Source organism: Sus scrofa, chromosome 15, assembly GCF_054392235.1.
Source record: "Sus scrofa isolate SSC_HxYL_T2T_F1_AM1 chromosome 15, Sscrofa_HxYL_maternal_Yorkshire_Landrace_v2.0, whole genome shotgun sequence".
Lineage (NCBI taxonomy): Eukaryota > Metazoa > Chordata > Mammalia > Artiodactyla > Suidae > Sus > Sus scrofa.
Genome location: NC_139397.1, coordinates 25,265,178 through 25,284,047, shown reverse-complemented (window position 1 = coordinate 25,284,047; position 18,870 = coordinate 25,265,178). Strand labels below are relative to the sequence as shown.

The window sequence follows — 18,870 nt, the reverse complement described above, 5'->3', positions numbered from 1 at the left end:
CAGTCAATTTATTACTTATGATCTCAGACCACAAAGTTTTCATTTTTCCAGCAAAATTCAGTTCCAGGCATACCTTCATAAGTTAGAAGAAACTAAAGAAAATCACACTTTTGATACAGAGAGCCCTTGCATCTGAAATAATTGCCATTAAAAAAAAAAAAACAATTTAATAGATTTCTTCTGGCACCTCATTTTTTTTTCTTCTGAAACTGAAAATATTACATATTTTCTAAATATTATTATTTTATTTTTTAAGTGTTTCTGTTGTAATTCCCCATGTGCATTTACTTAGCATGTTGCATGCCAGATAAATTTGTCACAGAGAAATATATAACCCAGGTTCAATTCTCTAATGAAAATAGACTAACAAGCTAAAAATTGGTTCTTTTAAATACTTTCTTCAAGTAGTATATAATTTGATGCTAGCCTTTACTGAACCTCTATGGATATTATGAAATTAATTTATGGTAGATTTATATATATATATATAATATACATATATATTTAGAATATTTATGAGTACATTATATATATATATATATATATTTAGAATATTTATGAGAGTACATTTTTTCCCTCAGTGGCAATATAAGAGGGAATAGAGCACTGTGAATCCAAGGGAAGTTCTCCCTGTTCAACTGATTTTCTCTGTGGCTGTTCTTGTTGTGGTTTTCATAAATAACCAGAGGAAAAATATTACTTCTATAGATAGTAACTGTCTGGGGATACAAGGCTAACTCTGAAAGCAATTGCCCTGAACATTAAACATTTCCAGTCATTAGAGTATATCAAAGTACATTAGTAAGATGATTTCAAGTCTCCTGAGTATATTCAAAGTCTTCCCAATCAAGATTTGAAAAATATCTTAATACATATTTTAAAATTCACCAAATATTTCTGATTTAAATAATCACAAACTTTTGGAATACTATATAACACAATAATTTTGCTCACCATTTTATTTTTAAATTTTTTTACTACCATTTCATTATTAATTAGGACATAAAAAGGTTTTGAGTTAAGAGAAGGCCAGGGTAAATATATACTTATTACTACTTTTCACGTTAATCCACATTTTATTCATTACTCTCAGAGGAAGATCTCTTTTTTGTGTCTGGGCTTCTTTTTTTTTTATATACTTAGAGTAACTTAAAAAAATGCTAAATATAAATATAAAACATTCTTCATGGTAAAATGCTCTCCAAGACTAATATCTTCATAAAAAAAATTGCAGACTGCAATTATCACTCACAAAAAGCTATAAAGAAAATACTAAATGCATGTCTACTAAAATGGAGACATGGATAAAATGCAAATCCCGCATGTAGTGATGCTTACTCAAAACAAGAAAAATCTCCACTTAAAAATTAAGTATATTAAGTTTGGAATACATTGTTTATATTTTTAAATTGTTCTAATTAAAATGATTTAAATGTAGTACTTGAAATGATTTGAGTTGGGAGTTCCTGTTGTGGCTTCAGTAGGTTACACTCCCAACTAGTATTCATGAGGATGCAAGTTCTATCCCTGGCCTCACTCAGTAGATTAAGGATTCAGTGTGGCTATGAGCTGTGGTACAGGTCACAGACATGGCTCATGGCAGCCATAGTACCAATTCGACCCCTAGCCTGGGAACTAATATATGCTGCAGGTGTGGCCCTAAAGTAACCAAAAAAAAAAAAAAAAAAAAAAAAAAAAAAAGATTTGTGCTATGATAATTGGACCTAATCTTAACTTTTACCAGATTTTTGTATGTTCATTTTCAATACTAACAAAATTCTTATTGGTGTGATTTCCCCATTTTAATTTTTAAAAAATCAGTAACATTTAATTTTTTAAAAATCAGTAACATTGGCTACAATCATCAGATGATAACAAATTAAAATCCCTTAATAAGATAAATTTAAAATGCAATATTTTTGTATCTGAATGTTTAATGGTATAATTCTGAAGGACCTAAATTATTTCCAGCATTTTAATATTTACCTCACTAAAATTGTGTCTATGAACTGACTTTTCTATGAGAAGTGTACAGTGCATCCTTTTTTTTCCTCCCATTACATCCATAAAGAATCTGAAATAAAGTGATTGCATAAACCACAGCTCTCACAAGGACCACTAATTGATTGTGTCAGCTGAAATATTATTCTTCATTAACATTTTCCTTAAATATGAGGCAAATGAAATGTTAACTCTTTTTTTTTCCTTAGGAATTATTGCTGAAAACAAATATTCATAAAGTTTCATTGTTATTGTTCTGTGTTGCTATTATTGATTTTTTTAGTTCATGAAAAACACTATTGAGGGTATTTTAAAAGTTCTAAATATTTTAGTTGTATTATCACTGATTTCAAATCAAGAAGTAATTTAGTTACAGGAATAATATTTTTCTAGGTTGACTTAAGTTTTCATTTAATTGTCTAAGCAGATTTTTTGCTATTGAATACATATAAGTATAGGTTTTCCTTGTTCCTTTTATGACTATAGAAGGCTGATGTTTTACTAGCCATGTCCTACTGTTTGAGATTTTCATCAATGTGTCAAGCATCTTCTGACCTTACTCTATTTCCAGTTGGCTAGCAAGGTTCACCACACCATCAGGAGCTGAAACAGTTGTCATTTCTCCTAGGTCACCTACAGCCTCAGTGTTGGGTCTCACTCAACACAGTAACCCTGGTCTGCTCTAAATCAAGAGATCAGAGGTTATTTCAGAATAAACTAGAGGTTATATTGGAAATTTGTCTAAACAGAATTAACAGAAATTAGATTTAATATATTTTTTAAAAATGTGATACCTCCCTTAAATTCTAGCTCGAGGAATAATTAGGTTGCTTATTTTATCTCTCACGGTGACTTAATTTTCCACTTCTCTAAAAATAAGGAATTCTATTTATGTAAATACTTAGAAGAGTATAATTCAAACAATACATTTTATAAAGAAAAAGGAAAAAAAGAGACTATGACCTATGTTTTCAGCTAGACATCAGAACCCCCTGACGGCAGTCACACTAATGGCACACATAAGCAAGTGTATTCTAGTTGCACTGCAGGGCTAGGATAACACTTACTTACTAAATGGAACTTTTCCATTCAGTCTTCATAACAATGCCCTGGAAATATTATCATTCTCATTTAGAGATGAGAAAATTGAGGCAACAAGAAGTAACAAAGCTAACATAATTCAGCCCATTTAAAGCAGAGTCAGGGAGTTCCCATTGTGGCTCAGTGGGTTTAGAACCTGACATAGTGTTCATGAGGATGTGGGTTCAATCCCTGGCCTCGATCACTGGGTTAAGGATTTGGTGTTGCTATAAACTGCAGCGCAGGCTGCAGATGCAGGTTGGACCTGGTGTTGCTGTGGATTTGGCGTAGCCCTGCAGCTGCAGCTCTGATTTGACTCCTTAGCTCAGGAACTTCCATATGCCACAGGTGCAGCCATTTTAAAAAAAAGCAGTCAGGATCATACTCATAGCAAGTCTGGCTTCAGAGTCTATGCCCTTAACCACTACACACACCGCTTCCTGGAAGAGGTCCAATCTTTTTCAACGGAATTTTTTTTTTGTCTCTTTTGCTATTTCTTGGGCCGCTCCCGCGGCATATGGAGGTTCCCAGGCTAGGGTCGAATAGGAGCTGTAGCCTCTGGCCTACGCCAGAGCCACAGCAACGTGGGATCCGAGCTGTGTCTGCAACCTACACCACAGCTCACGACAACGCCGGATCTTTAACCCACTGAGCAAGGGCAGGGACCAAACCCACAACCTCATGGTTCCTAGTTGGATTCGTTAACCACTGTGCCACGACGGGAACTCCCAATCTTTTCCATTTGTATAGTTCTGTAATGTATCATACTCACAGGCATAACTTAAGAGGCAGGTTTAGATAGGATTAATTTTTCTTTTTGAAAAAAAGCACACCCTAAGAGAAATGCAGTCTGTTGCCATGATGTCACTACCAGAATTGGAAAACCAGCAAATTCAAAACACAGAATTCTAAGAATAAACTTAGTCATTAAAAAAAATCAAACGATTTCTTCAAAAAAATTTTACCTTAAACAAGATACTCAAGAATAACAAAATCAAATTTTAAAATTTCTATGACTTCTGTTCAAATTTTGAAAGTTATGAGTTAGGTCTATGAAACTACCACTAAGTGGAAAAATTAATATCTGAAATATCCTAACAGAAAATAATTACATTTTGAAGAAAAAGAGGTTTCAGAAGGAAATTATTTAGATCATATAATTTTTCTATAAAAATATCTAGAAAATTCCTTTTCACAAACATACTTTTTCCATATCACTTACTCCAAGGGAATGAGAGAGGTGCAGATGGTGCTACAGAGCAGCTTATATAGAAATATTTTTCCTTTGTTTGTTTAAACTGCATATATCTTTGCTTTAACCCTATGCCTCAATCAATTCCTGGTACCTTGGAATAGGTCAGATGTCCTCTGACGATTCTGCTGTGCCCACTCATGACTTGCACCATTATTCTTTGCAGATCTGTGTATGAACAGTTTTCAATTTTGTTTTTGTTTTCCTTTTGACCTCTATTTGTACTTCCTAAGTTCCCATTTTAACAATTTGCGCTTCCCTTACTCAGTGACCCTATCTATCATGTATGGAATGTTTATCTAATTTATACCAAACAAAAAAAAAAATGATGTTTCAAAAAACAGTTTAAGTAAATAAATAAAACTCAAGCAAAACCTTTGTAACAACTTGCTCACATATGCAATGAAGGGATCGCTACACCTCCACTCACCTGACTGGCTGTGCAGTTGGATAAGCAAGTCCTGTTATCAGCTGCAAGATAGAAGTTGGTGGGACATGCGCAGGTGTGAGTCTTTCCAGGGGCTAAAAGGCACAGATGACTGCAACCTCCATTATTTATCATACAGAGGTGTTTGGAGACTATAGGCGAGAAAGAAACAACAGAAAAACAGGATACTCAAGGCCAATAATATAATATGAGATTAGGGATAGGACATTTAAACTTAACTTATACTTTAATAGAACATTGTAATCAAGAACTCACTGAGATAATAAATATGATTTTATTTTGTCACGTTCTACTCATTGTCCTATGACATTTATTTTACTATTAAATAAGTTTAAGAATGCATTTCTACAATAGCAAGTATTTTAGTAGGAAAAAAGTGTCCACTAGAAAAATAAACAGAGACTAGCAGTATCTGGGATGAATATATACATAGGTTTAGAAATATAAATGTAAAATAAAATAATGAAATGATGATATACAACTAATAATACAGTGGCTTTGTTTTCTAGGCCAAAAGTTTGTTTTAAGTAAAATAGTCAAAATTTTAGTCCATACAGCCTGAAGGAATTCCTACTGAACATATGTTTAAGCAAACTTGACACATTTCTCATTTTTACATCCCTAGAGCTACTTAAAAATAGTTCCTTTATCCAGAATTCCAGAAACTGGGATCCTATAACTATTTTGTAAATAAATTATTTCAAGAATGCAGTCTTCACTTCTCCAACTACATGCTACATGTACTATTGTCATTTTACCTTAATATAATTTCAACCACTCGATAAATTCTTGTACTATTTTTGAGCTTCTAACCATATCCCTCAACAGTAGTATTTGATATCAACTGAATTCATTCTGTAGGATTATACTAAATCATGAAATCTGGTAATCTTTCTCAAAAATAAATTACACTTCACCTTAAAGAAAATAAAAATGGAATGTTACTAAAAGATGTTGATGCATTTATGGAAATCATGGAAAGAATAATTACCATCAGGTTGTCTATAAGAATGATACACCTGGATATCTGTGATGGCATGCCATGAGTTAATCAGTGAGAGTCTGTCTGCTCCCGAGGTTTTATGGGCACGGCTGAGTGACTTGGTTTTCCCATCAGTCCAGTAGATGTAGTCTTCAAACAATGTTAGTGCAATCACCCCTGGAATATCTTGATTAGGGACTGTAATAGGAGATGGTAAGATTAATGTTCAGTCTTGGAAGACTGCCAGTTAAAATATTCAATACTACATGGGCTGACAGATACAACTGGTACAGAACTTCATGTGAATAATTGCTATGACAACCTGTCAGGCCAGCAAGGTTCTTTATTACCCTTTAAGAGAATGCAGGATCTGGCGCAGAAGGTTGCTTTGCTCAGCTTTAGCTTGGTTCAACCATGGGAAGAAATGAATGCAATCCTGCTCACAAGTAATGGCTGCTTACCAGAAACAAATAACATCCAACATTTAAATATATATATATATAAAATATAAATATATATATATCATTATATATCTATATCTCCATCCATTTTTTTCTGACTTAAATCCTCTTTAAAGCCACAGGTCATTGTACTGCTTTCTCTCACTTTTAAATGGATTAAATTATATATCCAGGATGAAATGTCAATCTACCTGGAGATAGCTAGGACTACTGTTAACCGTTTTACTCACTGAAATTTTGTCTATTTTTACTTGCAAAATAAGCAGAGACAGGGATGGAGAAAAATGAATGTGACAGATAACAATGTATCATAAATATTTAACAATCATAAAACTCTTTAGCTGCAGATTAAAATTGTTTTATAATTATACCTTTATTATAGGACTGTGTTTAAATGTAAATAATATATTGAGCATCACAAATGTAAATTTGTCATTCAAGAGATTCCAGGGTCCTATCAGGTAAATAAGATGCAATAAATTTGTTTAGTGGTTTGGAGTTAAAGAAATTTAAAATATTATAGAGGTTTCTTCAAATTAAAAAAGAAAAGCAATAAGTAAAGAAAATGGGAATTCCTTAATTTGCATAAATATTCCAATATATTTCTCTGTATTAATTTTCAGATCTTTTAGAAATTCTGCAAAATGTTTCTTAATGGAAAAAGGTACTAAAAGTCAGGCAATTGAACTTTTTCATGGATTAGATTTTAATGACAGAATTAATGTTTCACATATTCCTCATTCAGCAGTAACTGAAAAATTACCAATATTTAAAGTACAATTCACTTATTCTAGGGAGACTTACAGCCTTACTTTAAAAATTCTGGGGAAATTTATATTTTAAACTAGGAGTAGAAATTTTTTTTTACCAATTTGCTATTTTTACTCAGATGGGCCAAATGTAATCAGGTTAATTTACTATGACTCAGAGAAAACAGAAATAAGATTCCTTAAAATAGGTGACACTTTAAACCACTGACTACTGTAAATAACGTAGTGTTTGGCCAGAAATCCATCTCACAACAGATGCTATGTATATGAAGGATGTAAAAATTAAGAAAAATCCAGATGTGTACACTTTTGATGTAGATATATTCAAAATGAATTGTCTATGTACTCCCAAACATGAAGCTCATTGCCCTAATGATAAGAAGAATTGAATAGAAAGATGAAAAGTAAGACATTTTACCAGAATGAATCACATCTGAGTTACTTTACAAACTATGTCCGCTCTCCTCCTATGGCTATGTAAGTTCATTCCAGAAAGATAAAACAAATGTTGGAATTCCCATCGTGGCTCAGTGGTTAAGGAATCCGACTAGGAACCATGAGGTTGCAGATTCAATCCCTGGCCCTGCTCAGTGGGTTAAGGATCCGGCATTACCATGATCTGTGGTGTAGGTTGCAGACATGGCTCAGATACTACGTTGCTGTGGCCCTGGTGTAGGCAGGCAGCTACAGCTCCTACTGGGAACCTCCATATGCCAAGGGAAGGGCCCTAGAAAAAGCAAAAAAGACAAAAAAAAAGCAAACAAACAAACAAAAAAAACAAATGTGGCAAAATGTTACAACAATCTTTCAACATATGTCTATGCATGGAAATTCTCAAAGTAAAATAAAAATTTGCAGGGAAAATTGAAAGCTTCAGAAACATTCAACTCAGATTATCTTAGATGCCAAGGAAGTAACTACATCATTAAACAGGGACTCAAAAGTTAACTGTCACTTTAAAAAAACTTCAGTCTATCAGAGATATAGTTAACTTCTATACAAAAAGTGAAGTTATTGTGAGAATTTTTCTATTAGCATCTCAAAAGGAGCAAAGTCTTTTTAATGATTCAGTAAGTAACTACAGCTGACAGTTATTCAGTCCTTGGACGCTAGGAAGTAGGAACTTGTTCTCCAATGGGTAGGGGAGGTAATTCTGGTCTCACAATTATCAAGCCCAAGTATCAACAATTATGACATTGAGAAACCCCCATAGTGAGAGACCTACTTTATACACCTATTTCATTTAATACTCACAACTCGATCCTGAAATAACCTCACTTTGTAGGTAAGAAAGTTCAGATCTGGAAAACTTAAGTAAATGTGACCAAGGGAAATGGACAAAAACTAGTAAATGAATATACTGGCATTTGAATCTAAATCACATTCCCCTGGTGAGTTCTTTGCCATCTGACCTACTAGCACAGCCTTTAAGAAAGCCATCCTAGTAAAGAACTGAACTGGGTTCTCTCCAAGTTCATATGTTGAAGCCCTAAACACCAATATCCCTGTATTTAAAGATAAGTCCTCTAAAGAAGTGAATAAGATTAAATTAAGGTCCTAAGAGTAGGAATTTAATTTAATATAGCTGATGTCTCTATAAGAAGAGAGAGACACCAGGGGTGTGCACATATAGAGAAAAGGCCAGGTGAAGCCATAGCAAGAAGACAGATAACTACAAGCCAGAGAGGAGGCCTCAGGAGAAACCAAACCTGCCAACATCTTCATCTGGGATTTCCAACCCCTAGAACTGTGAGAAAATAAATTTCTGCTGCTTTATGCTCTGTTCGTGGTAGCCTTAGCAAACTAACACAATTATATAAACAATGGGGCTAATTTCAAAGCTCCATGTGAAAATCATTTTATTTAATTACTTGAATGCAATTACACTGTATTCTATTTTCAGACATGGGACAATTTAAGTACAGGGCAAATTTGCTACCTCTAAATTTGTGGTAATTGCCGCCCACCCCCACTGAAACCCTCTGTTATTGGATAACTAGTCTAGATGTACAGAGATCAGAAAGATGAACTCATTTCAGAGAAAGGATGGCACACAGCTGAATGTACAGAGCATGTGGGAAAGTCAGGTCAAAGCGAAGAGAAGTAGTCCATTTGCCCAGTGACTATCTGTTAGATTCAATTCCTTGATGGATATTGACAACGGATAAGTCCATCATTAGTAGCTTTATATACCCATGCCAGGCCTGTCCATTTGGTAAACATGCTTATTCCAAACAGCAAGCATCAAACACAACCACCAGCGTATTCCTTCTAGAGAAAATAAATGAAGTAAACCCACAAACATGTTAACAAAAAGAAATTTAGTTCTTATACAACTGAAACCACTACACAGACTCCAAAAATTTACTAAGAGATATGACACATTCACTAACACCACAACCAATGCCAACAAAATTCAAACAAAACAAACACACACAAATCTTTACATACTGCCTTTTCAGCAGTTCACTCATAATTTGGCAGTATGTCTCATCTCCTCCTTAGGACCTAAATCTCTTCACAAGAGTTATTTGACTACCTGCTTAAGTTTCTATGAAGAAAAAAAAATGCTATATATTAATTGATGAATGATAAGTATAAATGAATGAATGCTGTGTTTCTTCATCCATCAATGTATGAAGAGTTCAACCTACATTGAGAGTAAATTAGATGTTCTGAACCAAGGCATTATACATTTTGATAAAAGAAACATTTCTGATTCTAAATGATAAAAATAAAATTGCTTATTTTTGGTTGTCTATTTATTTTTATCTTATAGATGTGTGTGTGTGTATATACACACATGCATACATGTATTAGGTAGGAATGTATATGTAACATCTGAAATATATATACAATATATATATACATATGTATTATATATACATACCTATAAAATAGAGTAAAAAAAAGATGTCTTACAATGTAATCTGGCAGTTAGTAGAGCTGACACAATAAACAAAATATATATAAAATATGAACATGAAATGTGATGGTACAAGAGGAACATTTAATAAACAAATTTTTACTAAAGCTAAGTTATTGTTGAGCTTATGGAAGAAGTAATCAATGTTTTATCAAAATGATAATGGTTATCCTTTTTAAGAGAGAAACAATTATGACTCCTTGTCATACATAAGATTGCCTTTGTTTAATTAAAACAGCAATGTGAAAAACCAATTCGAGTTTCCTTTCATTGTAGTGGTATTCAGTAAACACCAAAAAAAAAAAAAAAAAGGAGAGGAAAAAAAAACCAGAACTGTTGTGTGGACTGCAGTTTAACAGGTACTTATTATATATTTAAAACCTATTTTAAAGGTGCTTTCTGTAGTTAGGCCTCTATTCTGTGAAACAGAATTATTTATTGTACTGTTTCCAGCATTCCACTCAAGCACGAGGTTCCTAATTTTTATTTCATAGACTAGATGTATCAGAAGAAAGGAGTTGATATTCAGCAAAAAATAAACCAAAGAAACACTGCTTTGTGCAGTTTTTCCCTTTTAGTCAAGTTGGATGATATCCTGGTAAGGTTCCTGGTAATTATGGTAGATAGAAAAAGTAGAAATTCAGAATATGCTTTCAGCTTAACTGTTGCCTCACAGTTAGAGATATCCTATTACAAGACTCTTGATTATGCATTTTTTTGGATAGCATTTATCATGCTGAACAAGTAAATTCCTGAATAACATCAATCTAATTTTATATTTCAAACTAATCTAGTTTAAATGTATAAAAACAGAATGCACCAATGACACAGTACTCATCTTCTATTGAGTTAATATCTCATAGCTGGTATTGGGATAATGGCAGATTCAACAGGGTTTTGTCTAGTGGGTTAGTACTTAAATAGAAATTTTACTACTAATGCTCTTTTTTCCCCCTTATTTCTCCTCCAAGATACTATTAGGATGCAAATAATAATTAATTTAAAGCATTATATGTAGTATTTTGAAATTTTATTATTTAAAAAAAAGTTATACATATTTTCAAAAGAAAAAAAAATTATAGAATACAACCACCAAATACACTAGTTATTTTTACGAAGGAATCAAGATTACACGGTAACTTGAATACTGATTTTTTTTCTTTTAGAGAATTTATGTTTTGTTTGGAACACCTAAATGATCCAATAAGGTCAACCTGGGCCTCATTCTATCACTGATAGTTTGAAAACAATCTACTAAAACTTTACAGTTAACAAGCATATCAAATAAAATATTAAATTCTATCATCTTTTGCTTTTTAATAATTTTGATACATTTTAAGACTCTCCCATTTTTTCTTATTCTTGGTATGATTGACCCAAGTAAAGACTCACAGTCTCTTACACTTGAAATATTGCAAAATTAGTCTAAATTTTTTCATTATTTTTAAACTCTTCTGATCCCTTTATCAGCCAAGTTTCTTGTAGTAAAGAGAATGCATTTTTAAATGATAATTGAAAAGAATTTAATTGAAAGAAGTCAATCTTATATACAAGTGTTTCTATTAACTTTCTCTTAATTATTTACAGAGTGTGGCTAAGAAACTGATGATAGTTTTTTTCCCAAATCTGTTACTAGAAGCTGGTGAAAGCTGTAGCTAAGGAAGAAGAGGCACCTACCCAAAGTGTAGGTACATTTGGTGGAGGAACTCAGCCACTGCTAAACCACTGTGGTTGGGCATGGAGGGAAAGGAAACGAATATTCTGAGTTCTTCCTTCTGCCACTACTGGAATCTCCAGCCAATGTTTCCCATGGTTTAAATCCAAATAGAGAGCCAGAAAGTGAAAGAGCCTGGATGATGCAGTTCCCCAAAATCAGCCTTCTAGCATTTGGAGCATGGCAAAGAAAGGAAGGTAAGATAACTAGAACTACCTCCAGTTAATATTTCCAATATTTTTTTCCATCTCACCTATCTCTTCCCTGATCCAAAACCACCAATGACAATTCCCTAGGCAGTACTGTGCAAACTATTTAGCTTAACTGAAACATCTGTTCTCAGAAGATAGGTCAGGATGTCCACTAATCCTCTATTCTGAGAGACCCTGACCCTAAGAACTTTCCCTGACGTCTTTCAAGAAGGATAATGTACAATAAGGTAGGCAGAAAAGCCAGGGCAAGACTTAAGGGAGTAGAACATGAAATCCATAAAGGAAAAAAAAATGAAACAAAGAAAAAACAATTCGCATTTAAAAACTGAAGTGTGATTAATCAAAGACTACAAAAGTGTGTAGGCTGGTAAACAGATGATACAATTAGATGATAGCAGAGAACAGTTAAACATGTCAAAGAAAGTGGAAGATTCATGACAGTGGTGAGTATGTGGGTGAGTAACAGTTTCTAGTTTATAAAGAGTAATGGAAAAAAAAAAAAGAGTAATGGAGAAGAGTGGGTGGAACAGAAAATGGCCACAGTACACTAATTTCCAGAGAATGACTGCTGAGTCAATAGCTTTTGTTACAAAGGCCCTATCAAAAAAAGTATGCTTTTTGTAACCTTACTTGTTCAGTAATTATGCATCCTCTTCAGTGTTATTGCTTGCAGAATCTTTTTTTTTTTTTTTAATAATTGTTTCCTCAGAACTGTCTACAACAGGCTACAAAATGTTCCATTTAACATTTGCCTCCATAAGCATTTTTCCTGTCTACTCTGTAACACAACCTGCTTAATGGAAACAGTACTACTGATAAAATTCCAGGCGAACAGATCCAAGCTCCATTATTCAAAATCAATAAGAGCATTACAAATGGCAGAAACACTAAGGATACCCAACATTATCATATAGTATGACAGACTATTCAAAAATATTTTTCCAGTAAAAATATGATCTTTCAAGAAGTTCATCCATTATGGAGACCTTGAAGAGGAGGAAAAATAACGTTCTCTATCTGTCATATGTCATAGTGTGTAGCAGATACTACCTGGGAGGGTGCTCTGTGAGTCTGCTTTTTTTTTTTTGTTTTTTTGCCATTTCTTGGGCCGCTCCCACGGCATATGGAGGTTCCCAGGCTAGGGGTTGAATCGGAGCTGTAGCTGCCAGCCTACACCAGAGCCACAGCAACACAGGATCCGAACCGCGTCTGCAACCTACACCACAGCTCATGGCAACACCGGATCGTTAACCCACTGAGCAAGGCCAGGGATTGAACTCGCAACCTCACGGTTCCTAGTCGGATTCATTAACCACTGCGCACGACGGGAACTCCGAGTCTGCTTTTTGAATACTGACACTGATCAGATGTCCAAACAAAAAATTTTAAGTTCTTCCTTAATGCAGCAGTTTACACTGGGACACTTGAATGTATAGCTTTTTGAAATAAATGTAACATATAATGGCAAAATACAGAAATTGGGGAGTTCCCTGGTGCCCTAGCAGTTAAGGATTTGGTGTTATAACTGCCATGGCTTGGAGTTTGATCCCTGGCCCAGGAACTTCTGCGTGCCATAGGCAAGGCCAAAATCAAACAAACAAACAAAACAACAGAAAACACCAATATAGACATTGTTTAGAGCTCTTCTTTAAAGCTGTTACTAAAAGGGCAAAAGTGTCCTTTTCTGGTATTACTTGCCCCCTTTTGTCTATCTTGTCACCTCAAACAATATGCAATCTCTATAGATTAGGCATATTCAGTTTAATATAACTTAATCCCTTCCCCTCCCTCATCTATATATCTTTAAATTATTCATAATATAATGTCAAATATGGCCACTTTAATAGTTAATATCTAGAAAGAGTATTTATATTAGTGAATGTGAGGGTTTATAAAGATACAGTGTAAACTAGAGTTGATATATTTTGAAAACTACACAATGCCTACAAACATCTTCTCTTGATGATGACATTGTTCTCCAATCACTGAAATAAATAAAACTGCTTCATGCACTTGGTAAAGATATAGCCCACTTGCTCTGAAATTCTCTGAATTTTCCTACTGCTGATACAAACCTTCATAGGTACTTGGCAATGTATTTTCAGAGGTGACCATCAGTACTAAATTTAAGAGTTAGGACATTCTATATACACATGCATTAGGAACATGTTTGCTAGTGAGTCCTGATGAAAGCTGATGACTTCGAAAAGCACTTTGCCTTTGGGACAGACAGCAAGTAGAGCCACTGACATGCATTTAGTATCTGGTCTTTCCACATTCCTATAATTATAAATATACTTCTAGAATAAAAACAGAATATGACAAGCATTTTCAAATGTGTTCTTGTAGTCCCGGGAATAACTAGGGGTAAGTGAGCAAAGTGATGGTACAGTCTTCCTCTGCCCCAGTTCCAACCTCAGTCAATTCCTTTAAGAAATGTTAGAAAAATCACTGATTAATTATTCATCCTATTTTATGGATATAAATATTGAACTATAGTATGGCAAAGCAACTTGCCTAAATTAGAGAGTAACCTGAACTAAAACCAAATCTGCTAATAGCCAATGCTGTACCAGATCATATTTGGGATGGATAACATTGTTAAAAGTGGCTAAAAACTCATACTAGGGTAATAGTGAAAATCATATTTTAAAAAGTATATGGAATGTACATGACATTTGCAAAACAATAATCTATTTAAACATATACACCATTTAATGTAGCACTCTATAGAAGGGACAAAAGTGAAAGACATGATTGACACTGAAATTCTAAGGCGTTTTAGAAATGGCAGTTAATTTCAATTTATTTTACTGGTTCAAGAACACTTCTACAGTAACTGAATTGTATTTTGCTCCCTTCCATTAACTTTTATTGTATTGTAAACAGCAGCACATCAACACTGTTGGCATAAAATAGCCTGTGAAGTCTACTGTTTGTAATGGACTGTGAATGATAGGGCATTTTTTTCAAAAGTACTAAAATACAATATCTTACCAAGAAAGAAACACTCTAGAATATTGTAAAATTGGATGGTGGTGTTTATTAGATTCTCTTCCCATTTTTGGTGAGCTTCAGTGGATATTTACATTTTCTAAAGACCTAAATGCAACAGCTATGGAGTTTCAGGATATATGAGCACAAAATACTCCCTTTGTCTTTTTCAGTGTAACCTCCCCTTTTTTAAAAAACAAAACCTTTTCTAAAAATATATTTTTGCTATTTCATCAGTAGTATGGTGAGATCTGGAAACTTTCCCAACAGTAATTAGATGATCACTGTACGGGTTATGATTTGGATTTTTAAATCCAAACACAGAACTGCCCCCTCACAAAAGAAAACTGAATTCCCAGAGCAATAAACAATCGAATTGGACTACAATACTGACACTTCAATATGGGGATCTTCAGGTCTATGAGTACAGGAAAAAAATGAAGAGCCAGAGTCAACATAATTGCATGAAGTTGTAAACCATTTTTCTACAAAATAAAAGACAGTTCAGTGATAAGCTACAGTTTAGAATCATACCCAATGATTACTCTCCTGAGAAATTAGCAGTTATAAGTGTATATTTTTCCAGTATGTTGGATAAAATATGTACATGGCCAACTAATTTAACACAAGGTTAAATCATGAAGTGACTCAAAGAAGAGTATTCTGGAAGAAAATTACTAGAACAAACACATTTTAAATTCACTATCAAACACAACATCTTCTTAGCTCACACTTTTAAGGTTTACACAGTATTTTCAGTCTTTTGGTCAAGTGTTGACCTCTCAAAAATATCTCAAGTTCAATGGCAACTCACAAAAAATGAGGAAAACTAAACCTGAATTTATGTGCTTTGATATAAGCAGTCAAAATGAAATTGTGACCTAAACATAATTTTCTCGTATTTAATTTTCTTCTCATCAAATGGAAATCAGAGTCTTTAAGTTAAGGAAGAGATGCAGAATTAGGGCTGAAAGTCTTCTCTGGAGATATTTGTAACCTATTTTATAGGCGTTCCATTCAGAGAAGACTATACTTTCCAGAATGCATAAAATTAATGACAAAAGATCTCTGGCTGTAGTCAAATTTTAGAAATTCTGCAATATGAATTTTCAAATAAGATTTAAGTTTTCCCACAGACAAAGAAAATGCTAAAATTTCCCGCTAAAGCAAAACGTACATTTTAAAGAAACATGATTGTTCTCTTCATTCCTTCAAATAAACACAAAAATTTTGGATGTAACGAAATATATGCTTTAATTTATAGTAATTATGTTCTGATGTCTTAAGTTTTAATTTGTTTCTCATATATACTGCCATTTATCTATATCTACTCTTTACATTAATCTGAAGAAATTTAAGTATGGATATACCTTTATTTGTTTACGTGCATTTATGCTATAACTGTTGCTATTAGACACTATATCAAGCAGACAACAAATCTTCAGCCAGTCATCTGTTCACAAGCATGAGGCTGTGTGGAGAATGGAACAGACTTTGGAGTTAGATCTGGGTTCAAATTCTGATTACAAGCTATTTGACTTTGGACAAATCATTTAATTTCTTTACACCTATTTCCTTGCCTCAAAATGGCTTTAATGACACATCTTGTAGTGTTCACTCATGGAATGACTAAAAGAGCATGTATTGAATCAACCATAGTTTCTTGAACCAATAGACTTCTAATAAAAGTATGTCTTTATAAGGGGGATTGTTCCAGTAGTACCATATTATCATAATAATAAAATAGTACATGCAATACATCTAATACAACATCATGTTCAAAACATAGGTTTTCTCCTCTCTTGATTTGATGAGTTCAACTTTAAAAGATGTTCTTTTGCAGTAATAATCAGGGGGAACTGAGGACTGGATGGGCAATTTGAGATTTTCATAAAGGAAATACATCTGATTTTTACAGATTTTCATACCCTCTTGGGTTTGGGAGACTAACCTGAAATTAAAACTTTGGGATTTGGTTAAACTTCTGAAAGTGATCTACCTAACTGGAGGCCTAGAATTTTAGTTCTGGAATTCTCCTTTTATGCCATTTTCCCAGTACTCTTATGTCCACCGATGAGGTAACTGAAACCCAGGGGAGCTACCTACACTTTTCAGGGCCAAAGAGCTTTCTACTGCAGACCCCACCTCAGTCCACCCATATCCTTAGCTTTTCCAAGCTTCTTTTAAGATGCTAAGAGTTTTCTTTCTCCAGTCTAAGATCTTTTCACTTCAAGATTTGTGCTCAGGCAAAGGTTTAGGACTTCTTAGTCAAAATCAAAGCCTAAAATTCTCTTAGGAGCATTGAGGTTTGGGAATGGTAATAAATCAGTCCCAAATACATAGACCTGCAAGAAGAATACTATTATTTAGAATCATTATGTTTAGAATATATTAAGAATCACTCTAGTTTCGCAAAAAAACAGATCTTAACTTAAAAACTGAACATTTAAATCTAGAGACTTCTCTGAAATTGCCAGGTTTCTCACTGGACATATTTTATATCTCAAGAGATTGTAAGAGGAGAGAGATTCACTAATTTGCAATATTTCTTTTAGGTAAATTATCAGCTGTTCTGAAATGCTTTTTAGGGAAATATACAATAGGGTTTAAACATATCCTTAGAATTTCTTTGATGTTAACCCTTACATTAAATAATGTACCTCTCATTAAAACAATTTTTCAAGTAGAATCTCTAAGTTATGCTTAGTTTGGTACTTTTAATTTCTTTTAAAAATATATAAATATTTGTGAAATTAATAGGTGATCCAAACTGTGAGTTATTTCCCCACAGATAAGTGTATAATAATATAAATCATTCACTTAATATTTGCTACTCAACCACCAATACTCAGCTAATTTAAGTTTACAGATCTATCTTTATTCAGCTAAATAATTACCGAATGTAATACTTTATTCCCATTCCCACAGCTGTAATCACTTCAAGTAGTTCCTCCTAAAATATTTTAACAGCTTCTAAATTGGTTGCCCTTCTAGGGTCTTTCATTTTCCATGCTGTTGTCAAATCTAATAATAGCACTCTATCAACTAAATGCCATCAATGGCCCCCTATGACCTAAAGAAGAAATTCCAAATTACTTAGCATACAACGCCTGTCACAATCTGGCCCAAATTTGCCCTTGTTCATTAGTGTCATTATCTTCCTCTTATATGACTTCTAGCTTACAAAATGTGTAAACTCCATGCTGTTTCAAGACTCTATTACATTTTTGCACATGCTGTTCCCCCTATGTGATGAATCCTTTCCCCATATGGAGAGCTTGTTCTACATCTCTCATATGCTTCAAAGATACCATCACTTCACCAAAATAATGTACTTCTGCCTACATTTTGGCAATATTGTACAGATACCTCTAACCCCAATCTAATTTATGTCTTTAATAGCACATAAATTTTTTTTTCCCCCAACTAAAATGTATGTGATTTAAAGTCAGGGACTTATTCATCTTTGTAGCTCCAGAACCTCATATAATGAGTGGCATAGAAATAGACATCAGTAGATGCTTGTTGAATGAAGGAATGAATGAGAGAATGGGAAGATCTAAAAAAAAAAAAAAATGAGGTATTTAAAAAATGAATAACGAATATTTGATTTAAAATAAACTATCTCACTCAGCTATCCAATAGTATGCATACTGTTCTATGGTATTAATATATCATATTATTATATAATTATTGGAGTAAAAACCAGTAGAATAATATAGGCATTAAGAAAAGAGTCACATGACTAAGATTGCACCTAAATGTTCTCAAGATAGCAAATTAACTAATTCTCTATCTTATTTCTTTTTTTTTTTTTTTTTTTTTGTCTTTTTGAGGGCTACACCCATGGCATATGGAGGTTCCCAGGCTAGGGGAGTAATTGGAGCAATTGGAGCTGTAGCCACTGGCCTACCCCACAGCCACAGCATCACCAGATCTGAGCCACATCTGTGACCTATACTCAGCTCACGGCAATGCCAGATCCTTAACCCACTAAGCGAGGCCAGGGATCGAACCTACAACCTCATGG

The 18,870-nt window shown here is 33.7% G+C and overlaps 1 protein-coding gene across 5 annotated transcripts in view; it reads right to left on the bottom strand.

Annotated features, from left to right (window-relative positions):
• Nucleotides 1-18,870, bottom strand: part of LRP1B (LDL receptor related protein 1B) — a 1,884,722-nt gene that overhangs the window by 187,844 nt on the left and 1,678,008 nt on the right. For all 5 annotated transcript variants that reach the window (XM_084998912.1, XM_084998914.1, XM_021076285.2 and 2 more), the window contains 2 exons: nucleotides 5,773-5,961; nucleotides 4,764-4,912 (listed from right to left, as the gene is read on the bottom strand). In XM_084998912.1, the coding sequence (XP_084855038.1) occupies nucleotides 4,764-4,912; nucleotides 5,773-5,961 (338 nt within the window). The remainder of the gene's footprint in view (nucleotides 1-4,763; nucleotides 4,913-5,772; nucleotides 5,962-18,870) is intronic.